At 43.4% G+C, this 12,068-nt stretch overlaps 1 protein-coding gene across 4 annotated transcripts in view; it reads right to left on the bottom strand.

Annotated features, from left to right (window-relative positions):
• myo1b (myosin IB) overlaps positions 1-12,068 on the bottom strand; it is a 391,964-nt gene that overhangs the window by 122,052 nt on the left and 257,844 nt on the right. For all 4 annotated transcript variants that reach the window (XM_070875885.1, XM_070875887.1, XM_070875886.1 and 1 more), the window contains exon 9: positions 9,288-9,391. In XM_070875885.1, coding sequence (XP_070731986.1) covers positions 9,288-9,391 — 104 coding nt within the window. The remainder of the gene's footprint in view (positions 1-9,287; positions 9,392-12,068) is intronic.

The raw sequence follows: 12,068 nt of genomic DNA, 5'->3' as shown, positions 1-12,068 counted from the left end.
CGACTTTAACCCTGAAAATCATTCGCTGTAAATAACTCACCACAGTTTTGTGATGGGCCTTGGGGACTAGAAACAAAGAGAAATCTGCTGCAGGCATCTAATGAGCATTGGGGGCAGGTGGGATCTGGAAGTTTGTAAATTTGATTCTTCCAGCTACTCTGGAGTTGACTGCAAGCAATTCCTTTTAATGGATGGGACTGGATGCTGAGTAGAAGTGGGGTCAGTTTAATTCCACCCTGTTTACACCAACATACCATCCAGACAGCCATAACCAGCCCAATATGTCTGCAAACATTTTGTTACAATTAGCCCACCAAACATTCATAGCCAACTAGAATGCTAGCTATTAAAGAGCTAAAACCAAAGACTGATTATCACCATGCATAAGTGATATATAGCACATTTATACAACACCTTTCATGACCTCAGGAGATCCCAAAGTGCTTCACAGCCAATTAAGTACTTTTGAAGCGTAGTTATTGTAATAACACTGTACAAGATCCCACAAGCAACAATGAGATTAATGACCAGATAATTTGTTTTACTGATGTTGGCTGAGGGATAAATATTGGCAACGGTACCGGGAGAACACCTGTGCTTTTCTTCAATTGATTAATGTTACATAGAATTAACAGCACAAAAACAGGCCATTCGGCCCAACTGGTCTATGCCCCACACAAGCCTCCACCCAACCTACTTCATCTAATCCTATCAGCATATCCTTTTATTCCTTTCTCCATCATGTACTTATCTAGCCTCCCCTTAAATTAATCTATGCCAAACTCCTTGTGGTGCAGCGTTACACATTCTAACTACTTTCTTTGGATCCAATTTCCCACATTCCAGCAGATTTCAAGGATAGTGATCAAGGACAACAACCATGGCTGGGTTTCCCCTAACCTAATCCAAGGCTTCTGAAGCCAGCTGTTCACCGATTGTCAGCATCCCATGGCTGAGAATAACTGACTCAGTTGTGCTCTTCTTACTCCTCATGGTCACTTGCTGTACTTGTTGGAAGTCTTGGCATGTATTTCATGTGGACCTGCACTCTTCTGATCTCTTTCTTCTGCCACATAGTGCTTCCTACCCGAACTCCTCACCACATTCTTGGCACACAATGTATTCAATTACATCTGATCACCTACATGGCGACCCTGAAGCAGTTCATGTACAGATGTTTTTTTCCACAATACAGAGCATCACACAAAGATAAAGTATTCTGTACTGCTCAGCATTATCGAATCAATACACTGACATTACCAGAATCAGAAAATTCTAAAACTGCTGTTGCTGCCTTCCTCTGCAACGCCAACAGTGAGCCGAGGACACAGATTCCTACAGTTGCCCCATCCTAAATTCAACCTTTCTCGTGATCGATACAGCATAAACCAGTAATGTCTATTACTGCTGGAAAAAACATCACAATGTTCCAAACAAAAGTTAACCAATAAATAAAAAGCTCTGGGAATTATTTTAAGCTAGAATTTAATAAGAATGGAGGAAGGGGAGTATGTGGAAATGCCATTAGTGAGACCCAATGAACACCAAAACTGAAGCCCATTCTTTTTGGCGATATTTCGCCGTTTTGGGCGAAAAACAGTGCAGCAGGAAATTCGGGAAGTCTTGCAGCAGCGGTTTTTTAAGTACCACTGGGGAGCGGACTGCCACCATGCAAAGCTCGAAATATCGCTTTCACCAAAAATTTGGCTCACAGTGCACCCGAATTTCGGATTTAAAAAAACGGCAGGTAAAAAGCTGCGTTGCAGCCTTTGAAGTAGCGGTAAGAACATAAGAACATAAGAAATAGGAGCAAGAGTAGGCCATACAACTCCTCGAGCCTCCTCTGCCATTTAATACGATCATGGCTGATCCGATCATGGACTCAGGTCCACTTCTCTGTCTGCTCCCCATAACCCCTTATTCCCTTATCAGTTAAGAAACTGTCTATCTCTGTCTTAAATGTATTCAATGTCCCAGTTTCCACAGCTCTCTGAGACAGCGAATTCCACAGATTTATAACCGTCTGAGAGAAGAAATTCCTCCTCATTTCAGTTTTAAATGGGCAGCCCCTTATTCTAAGATTATGCCCTCTAGTTCTAGTCTCCCCTATCAGTGGAAACATCCTCTCTGCGTCCACCTTGTCAAGCCCCCTCATAATCGTATACGTTTTGATAAGATCACCTCTCATTCTTCTGAATTCCAATGAGTAGAGGCCCAACCTACTCAACCTTTCCTCATAAGTCAACCCACTCATCCCCGGGATCAACCTTGTGGACCTTCTCTGAACTGCCTTCAAAGCAAATATATCCTTTCGTAAATATGGAAACCAAAACTGTACACAGTATTCCAAGTGTGGCCTCACCAATACCCTGTATAACTGGAGCAAGACTTCACTGCTTTTATACTCCATCCCCTTTGCAATAAAGGCCAAGATTCCATTGGCCTTCCTGATCACTTGCTGTACCTGCATACTAACCTTTTGTGTTTCATGCACAAGTACCCCCAGGTCCCACTGTATTGCAGCACTTTGCAATCTTTCTCCATTTAAATAATAACTTGCTCTTTGATTTTTTTCTGCCAAAGTGCATGACCTCACACTTTTCAACATTATACTCCATCTGCCAAATTTTTGCCCACACACTTAGCCTGTCTATGTCCTTTTGCAGATTTTTTGTGTCCTCCTCACACATTGCTTTTTCTCCCATCTTTGTATTGTCAGCAAACGTGGCTACGTTACACTCAGTCATTAATATAGATTGTAAATAGATTGTAAATGAAATTTTATCTTGTGCAGCAACCTTTTATGTTCTCGGGGTTGAGGGTTATATATTAACATGGATAGAGGATTGGCTAACTAACAGAAAACAGAGAGTCAGGATAAATGGTTCATTCTCTGGTTGGCAACCAGTAACTAGTGGGGTGCTGCAGGGATTAGTGCTGGATCCCCAACTATTTACAATCTATATTAACGACTTGGAAGAAGGGACTGAGTGTAACGTAGCCAAGTTTGCCGATGATACAAAGATGGGATGAAAAGCAATGTGTGAGGAGGACACAAAAAATCTGCAAAAGGACATAGACAGGCTAAGTGAGTGGGCAAAAATTTAGCAGATGGAGTATAATGTTGGAACGTGTGTGGTCATACACTTTGGCAGAAAAAAATCAAAGAGCAAATTATTATTTAAATGGAGAAAGATTGCAAAGTGCCGCAGTAAAGCGGAACATGGGGGTACTTGTGCATGAAACACAAAAGGATAGTATGCAGGTACAGCAAGTGATCAGGAAGGCCAATGGTATCTTAGCCTTTATTGCAAAGGGGATGGAGTATAAAAGCAGGGAAGTCTTGCTACAGCTGTATAAGGTATTGGTGGGGCCACACCTGGTATACTGCGTCCAGTTTTGGTTTCCATACTTATGAAAGGATATGCTTGCTTTGGAGGCAGTTCAGTGAAGGTTCACTAGGTTGATTCTGGGGATGAGGGGTTGACTTATAAAGAATGGTTGAGTAGGTTGGGCCTCTACTCATTAGAATTCAGAAGAATGAGAGGTGATCTTATCGAAATGTATAAGATTATGAGGGGGCTTGACAAGGTGGATGCAGAGAGGATGTTTCTCACTGATGGGGGAGACTAGAACTAGACGGCATGGTCTTAGCATAAGGGGCCGCCCATTTAAAGCAGAGATGAGGAGAAATTTCTTCTATCAGAGGGTTGTAAATCTGTGGAATTTGCTGCCTCAGAGAGCTGTGAAAGCTGGGACATTGAATAAATTTAAGACAGAAATAGACAGTTTCTTAAACAATAAGGGGATAAGGGGTTATGGGGAGCGGGCGGAGAAGTGGAGCTGAGTCCATGATCGGATCAGCCATGATCTTATTGAATGGCGGAGCAGGCTCGAGGGGCCGTATGGCCTATTCCTGTTCCTATTTCTTATGTTCTTATGTAGCACCTTGTCAAATGCCTTCTGGAAATCCAAATACATCACATCCACTGGTTTCCCTTTATCCACCCTGTTCGTTACATCCTCAAAGAATTCCAGCAAATTTGTCAAACATGATTTCCCCTTCATAAATCAATGCTGACTCTGCCTGACCGAATTATGCTTTGCCAAATATCCTGCTACTGCTTCTTTAATAATGGACTCCAACATTTTCCCAACCACAGATGTTAGGCTAACTGTATAGTTTCCTGCTTTTTGTTTGCCTCCTTTTTAAGGGCCCAATTTTGGCCATGACTTGCCTCAATTTTTTTGGAGTAAGTTGGTTTTTCTGACGTAAGTTAAAAAAACCAATTTTCCCCAATAAACTTGCTCTAGAGTAACTTAGTTAGGTACGATTTTTTTTAATTCAGTTTTTTTTTCAAAATGGGGCGTTCCCAGACACTTACACCGGTTTTGGTCATTTATGCCTCTTTGGCCAGCTAAAACTTACACCAAATTGACTTAGGTCAGTTTATGTGGCCAGCTCTGAAAAACACTGCAGGCAGTTAAGAAGTCAGCGCAGGTAAGTAAGTAAGGAGCTGCACCCAAGCACCAAGCAGCAAACATTCCAAATAAAAGTTAAAATAACTAAATAAAAATAAAGAACTCCGGTTAACAATTGATTAACAATTATATATTTGAAGTAAATCCTACCTTGGGCGGGGAAGGCAGCGGGCCGGCCATTCGGTGTGGGATAGGGGCGGCCGGCAAAGACACATCGGGAGGCTGGGGGTGCGAGGGAGGGAGGGAGAGGAAAGGCTGGGCTCAGCGGCATCGGAAGGGAGGGGGGGGGGCGAAGGAAGGGAGAGGAAAGGCTGGGCTCAGCGGCATCGGAAGGGAGGGGGGGGGCGAAGGAAGGGAGAGGAAAGGCTGGGCTCAGCGGCATCGGAAGGGAGGTGGGGGGAGGGCGGAGGAAGGGAGAGGAAAGGCTGGGCTCAGCGGCATCGGAAGGGAGGTGGGGGGAGGGCGGAGGAAGGGAGAGGAAAGGCTGGGCTCAGCGGCATCTCGGGTAGTGTTCTGGCAGCCTGGGCTGCACTCAGATGCGGGCGACCATTCGGCCACGGCTAGGGGTGGCGAACATCGGGTCCTGCTGACATTTTGCAGAACACTCTGTGATGGCGAGGAGCATGCACACAGACTCCACTGTACATGCGACAGCTGCCAGCGGTGTTTTCAGCGCAGGGCTGTAGCTCTGCCCCCCCACTCCCCATGGACACTCGGCAGAGGGACCAGGATACTAAGAAAGTTTTTTGCCGCCCTTTCCAGCGCATAAAGTCGGCGCATAAAGAGTCAGTGCGCCAAAAAAAACAGGTTGGCCAAAATTGGGCCCTAAAATAGGGGTGTTACATTTGCAGTCTGAAGACCTGTAAAAAAAGGTAACTTAAATTTTTTATTCTTTCATTCTTTTGCGGCGATTCGCTAGTTAAGTTCCTTGTGACTGTTTTGTGATTTTTTATTTTTTGCTTTTTGCAATTTTTGGGGGGTGTTTTCCCTGCTCCCAAGGCCTCTCTCGCAGCGGTTTCGGCCTTGGAGGAAAGTTGCAGAAAATTTATGGTTTGCGCCACGAATCCTCATGCAACACCGATTTTTCTCGATTGAAGCTTGAATTTTAGGCCTAGTAGCGGTAGTGGAGTGAAAGCGGTATTTTTGGTGAAAAAAATACCACTTTCACCAAAAATCGAATTTCTAGCCCTAAGTGCTGGAAACAAACCAAAATTAAATCAGCAAACAAATCTCTATAGAACATTTTATAAGACAGTTGAACTTTGCATAGAGAGTTCATATTATTAGAGTTTATTTCTGGTTCGGCAATACTTAGTCCCCCTTATTTATTGTCATCAATCACACGATTGACCAACTAAATGGAATAGAAGACCCTTAATAAATTATACAATGCAAACTCGCATTTATATTCAGTAAGGATTTTTATTTACAAATAGTGGCGGGGGTTTGCATTTTTTACAACATGTTGAATTTTGAGTATATTGCAAAACTTGCAGGGGTATGAAGAAAGAGTGGGACTAATTGGATAGCTCTTTCAAAGAGCCAACACAGGCATGATGGGCATAATGGTCTCCTCTGTGTTGTATGATACTGTTATCTCTAAGACATTTATTGTTTAAAGGAGTTAGTTTGTAGAAATATATTTTAAAGCTAAATTTTTAAATCTATTATTATTTTGGATAACGTAGCACATGCAGAGCTGATAAACTTGATAAAGAACAAAGAGTTGGGAGCTCCCGCTAATAGTTCAGGGTATTTATCCAGTGGGTACTAAGCCATGCAAACCATGGAGTTCCCATGTTTGATCTCTATTCTGTGCTGATTTTAGCTGGGGTAATAATGACAATTGCTCTCAGATCACCTGGTTTTTCTTTTTTTATTATTATTCATTCTCAGGACATGGGCATCATTGGCAAGGCCAGCATTTATTGCCTATCCCTACTTTCCCTTGGGAAAGTGGTGGTGGGCCACCTTCTTGAACCACTACACTCCAGTTAGTGAGCGGAAAGCTGGCCGGGATTGCTGCTCCGATCACTAATGGCAGTGCACCTGCGTGGAGCTCAGCGAGGAGTTGATGCTTTCAGGAGAGAAAGATGGAGAAGACATTTTGGAGAAAATTACAGAGATGAAATAAGAAATAATAATCACTGTCACTCTCCAGTTTTTAAAAATCAGTTGCAATGACTGTACTTGAGCTTGAACGATGAGTGTTTATGGGATGTGGTGGTGATTAATACCCTCAGGGACTGTGCCACTGAGTGTGACGGATGGGGTTCCAACTGCATTTTCCCCACAGTGGCTTCCTGAGCACTTCAACAGAAGTGTTTATTTTACAAGCAGTCTTTTATGATCAGGAATTTCAAACTAATGGGCCCAGTTTTATTTCACTGCAGAAGTGGGACACCTCTCAATTTATTTTGGAGCTGACATTCCTTTGAAATCTTGTAGCTTGCTCACAGACGGTTGCAGTGGCAATTAAGCAACACTCAATACACAACAATCTCAAATTAAAATGGAGAAATGATTACATTTGCTGTAAATTTAACTTTGTTTCTCTCTCCACAGATGCTACCTGACCTGCTGAGTATTTCCAGCAATTTCAGTTTATATTACTTCTGCTGTGCTGGATCTGTTTTATGTGACCGTACACCTTATTTTCCTTCAGATCTGTGAGTACTTACAACCAACGTAGGTTTGTGCAGCCTATTGTTACTATTAACATTTCAAGATGCACTGTCAGTTGAAGTACATACTGGAAAAAACATGCTCTTGTTTTTTTTTTAAATTGCCTGTTGCTTCTCGGCTTCGGTGATTTAAAAGCTAAATTTATCAAACTGAAAGCTAGCACAGAACAAACCAGCTCTCCTTCGTGTGACTACCCGAGACCTGTTTCTTGGCATTGCAATATGTTTTCCCTGAATGATCAGGTTGGACGTGTTAAAATTTCCATGTACCTTCATCAGTAAAAGCAGAGCGAGTCTAAACCAGTTCAGTCTGCTTACATCACCTGCTGCTGAGTGATCACACAATTCAGCGTCTGCAAATGAGTACATTTGAGGTAGATGTGAGTTCACTGTAAACACTCAGCCTAAAGACTGACTCGGTTAATTAGTATTGTTTCCACTGCCGTATTCAAGAAATGATTTGAATGCGCAGTTATAAAGCACCAGTGGAAATGTACAAATGGCATGAGACAACAGGGCCGACTTCAACTTGAGGCACACAATAACAGGTGAAGCCTTCCTGCCACTTGCCCGCCGATAATAGCATGAGGCCTGAGCCATTGTGAAGCCCTGCTGGCCCCACAAAATTCTTTCCATCCATTGCCAGGCCCTCGGTGACCCCGCCTCACCCAGGAGTACATCATCCCCTTTAATAAGAAACTTTGTGCTTGGCTACACAGAGGAGCCGGATTTCCCCCTCCCCCAGTCAACAAACTATCCTTTAGCACTGGCAGCTTGCTGTGCATATTAGGGAGAGGCAGGACCAGGAAAATGGATTAAGCCTCGCAACAATATTATAGGTGTCCTGCCCACTGCCTGTCTAATGACAGTGCTCTGATTATGCATCTGCTATAGCTTTTGTTTCATGTTCTATGAAGTCAAGACAATGTATTAAGCTGAAGGAGAGACAGACAGACCCACACATATACATATTCAGGTCAGAGAGTGAGAAACAAGGGTCAGAGAGAGAGAGAGAGCGAGAGAGAGAAAGAGGGGAGAGAAAGTGTCTTTATTTATTTAATGTTATTTCAATTTTCAGAAAAAAGTTGCATTTTGAAGCCCACCAATGACCTTACCTGTGATTTGCTAATAATTAGGAAAAAAGGTCAATGCCAATTTCTTACACCTATGAGACAAAGATTCTAATTTCTAACACAATTCTAACAGTGGGGAGAGGGAGACAAAGGCCTAGAAATGTAGGCGCGGTGCGCAAGGAGTGCGAGTACATTCCTTAAGCCTGAACCCCAAGGCATCCTAGTTGCTGGGCCTTGGGCCTTATGATGGCGGAGTCAGTGTGGAGATTTGAGCCCACTGGCAAAGTGCAAGAATGGGTCACTGCTAGCATCGCAACAACCCTCGGGTAAGAGGGTTTTAAAAAAACAAATTGAATTTTAAAAACATATAAAGCCTCTGAGGGAAACAAGATAGAAAGGGATATAGGGTAGATAGGGGAAGAATTAAGGGTAATGATGGGATATGGAGATGGCAAGATAGGGAAAGGGTGGTGGAAAGGTGAAGAGATGGGGACACAATGGGATCAAGGGGTTTGGCAGAACACAAGTGGTTAGGGGAGGTGCTGGGAAGGGAGTCACCAAGGGCTACATTTGCCCCACAACCCTCATTCTCACATGCTGCCTACAGCTGTTGATGACTCCTTCCACTGCTACACAATGCCAGACCATGTCCCACCTTCCAACTGAAAGGAGAGCAAATAAAAACAAAGAGAAGTAAAAGAGGACAGAGAGGGAAACAATAGGGAGAGTTATGGGGAAAGCAGCAGTAGAGGAGAGACAGAGAGAAACAGCAACATGATGGAAGCAGAGACAGGTAAGAGAGTGACTCTATTCATCAACTTACTGTATGGAATGCTACAGGAGATATCATATACATAGAAATTGATAGTTAGAATATATATAAAATATAGGAAGGATTTCAGGACTTTGTTCTCACAGTTCATCTGAACTCTTCAGTGAGATTGCTGCCTTGTGTATATATTATTCCAATGAAATAATTATATAATAAAGTTATAATATTTCCACCAATAAAATTCTGGACTTTAACCCTCAATCCCAAACATCTTACTTTGACTGTTCTGAAATTAGCAGCATCATCCATTCCATTCACTTCAGCCGAATCCAGGCCCAGGTAGTTATATTGTTTGAAATCCCGCTCAAGCTTCAATCGTTCTGGAAGAGAAAAATTAATATAATACAACATCAATAAAATACCAACATTTCAAAGCATTTACATTATCACAGTATTCTTCACTTGTCATGTGGACATCGCACAGTCGGCACCAGCTGATGGCAGCCTCACAAATTTTGGGTTGCTTTAGATACTCATTTGAGTTTAGGGTCTCTGGTCTCTTTTTTTTAAAGCAGATTTGATGTCCCTTATGATAAGGAGTTTACCTTTACTGTCCAATATCTATTAATGCAGCAGTGTAACCTGGGGCTGTAATGATGGAAATGTCTTGTTCTGTGAACTGGATACTGTAATGGGTTCAGCTAGGGCAGGGGTAAGTTTGGCTTAAGTTGCAAGGGAAAGGGGGGTGGGGGGGGGGGGGGAAGGAAGCAGCTGACGTAGCTGAACAGATGGTCTCAGTCTTAGTGATAAAGAAGTCTATGAGTTTGTCACATTTGGTGAGGGTGGAGGAGCAGGGGAGAGGGGTTTAAGGACATGATTGGCAGTGATGAAATGAAGCTGGGGGTTATTGTTGCTCTCCAGGATGACCTTGAAGTGGTGAGCAGCTTTGGCAGGAGAGAGCAAGGCCCGACAGAACTAGCTATGGATGGTTAAACTAGTTATGCATCCGATATCCTCAATCTGCGCCCCTTGGATCTGAGGGACAAATTGGTTATCATACAGCGGGAGAGAACTAAGGATTTGCAGGGCACAAGGGCATCAAAGGCGGATATGAGGGACTGGTTAAACAGGTCAACAGTTGCAAAAACAGGGCCAAAGCCTAGGCAGTTGGATTTTAGAACTTGCGATTTGGGGTGGGGTGGGGGTGGAGAGAAGTCATTTTTGCTAGGGACAGACACAGAAGGAGGTGGTATTAGAAGTGGGTAGGGGAATGTGGGAGGTGACGGACAATGAACTGGTCAGCGATGGCCTTCTCCGTGATAGTAACTATGGGAGTAGGTTGGGTACAGGAAATGGCAAGATCCACAGGGTTACCATAAGTAGGGGCAGGAGAACTTAGATGGAGAGAGAGATTTAGGGAGGACAGTAGGTCAGTGAATTCAGAGGAGAGAGGGCAAGAACAGCAGAGATGAATATTGATATCACAGAGGATGAGGAGTCACTGTGTAGAGAGGTTGAGGGAGAAAATGTGTAAGGATAAATCAGTGAGAAACTTGGGGCAGATCAATGTTAATGTGCTTGTGCTTTCTGCACCCTACACATTCTTATGGATCTTTGGGCTAGAAATTGAACAAAGAGCGCCACCGCCCGTTTACTGCCTAAAAAACCGCTAAGATTCTGCAATTAACGCTGGCGGAAAATTGATGAAAATTTTTTTTTTTTTAAATGCCCGGCGGAAAAGATGGGCATTGCACGTGGATTCTCGGCAATAAACACGACCCTGGTCAAATTAAGTCCAAGACTAGAGTCGGGCCTAGGGAGGGGGGGAAACACGATAACATTTTTTTTTTAAATAAATAAAAAATAAAACATTGGTAAACATTCACAGGACCCTATTCCACTGAATCGCTGCAAAATAATTTTTTAACATCCGTCCACATACCTTTTTTTGAAGGGTTTCATACCTACCATCCATCGAAATGCCCCTCCGACTGGGCGTTTTATTTTCAAGAAGTACGGATCACCGCTCCTACTAAACTCGGGCGGGAGCGGTTTTCCCAGCGTTGCACGCCAGCGGTCCGCTCCCCAGCGATATTTCGAAACCACCGGCATAAGGCTTTGACGAAATTCCCATCGATGAAACACCGCCCAAAACAAGGAAATACCGCCGAGAAACACGGCGGTCGGCTGATGAAATTCAGGCCCTTTGTGTTTAACCAGCGAGTGCTGATATCAGATCAGGGAATTTGGTGTAGAGGAATTACTTGAAACCAAGCATGTAAGGAAGATGAATGAATAATAATCCTTGGTTAATGGCTGTATCTGTTCTGATGACAAATCAGCCCCATATTGTAATGGTTGAGGATCCTCGAATTCTGTTCCTCCATTTAAATCATTGACATTCAGACTTTGATTTGCTTTGTTGCTGCAAATGACAGCAGATTTTCAGTTTGGCATTCCTTCTTCTGCTTGCTCCTCTCCTGTAACCCTGAGCCAGCCCATTACCTGGGGGCGGAGTAATTCATATCTTATTGAGTGGGTACTGGGGGTTCACCTCAAGTGGGGCGCAGGAGGGAAATTGTTGCAGCACTTTGCAAAACAAACATTGGTCAGCAATGCCATGCAGAAAATCTACATATTTTGTAAGGAGTTAATTTTTTTTAATTGCCAAAGTCTGTTTCTCTCAGCGTCGAAGTGGCCTTTTCCTACTGTATTCGACAACAATATTGGAGGTCTGGAGCATAGAGGTGGGAATGTATTTTATGATCAATGCCATTTCTGGTGGAAAAATCTTGAAAGTGGCAACGGTTGGTGGGAAGCAGGCGGAATGTTGTCCGCCCACTCACTCCTGGGAGGCAGCAGGCCAGAGTTATTTTCTGGGCCCAAGAGGAGCATTCTTGTCATCCTAGTCTCACAAAAAAAAATCCTAGGTTGTTTTCTGTGTGGTTTCCAGCGATCCCTTTAAGGAACTGGTTAACCACTCAACACCTGGTACAAAAGTCGGTGGCGTATGCTCTGCCCATTTGTACGTCAAAATTATAGTTGGAGTCCTATGTA

The sequence above is a fragment of the Pristiophorus japonicus genome, chromosome 3 (assembly GCF_044704955.1).
Source record: "Pristiophorus japonicus isolate sPriJap1 chromosome 3, sPriJap1.hap1, whole genome shotgun sequence".
Lineage (NCBI taxonomy): Eukaryota > Metazoa > Chordata > Chondrichthyes > Pristiophoridae > Pristiophorus > Pristiophorus japonicus.
This window is presented reverse-complemented; position numbering and strand designations above follow the sequence as displayed.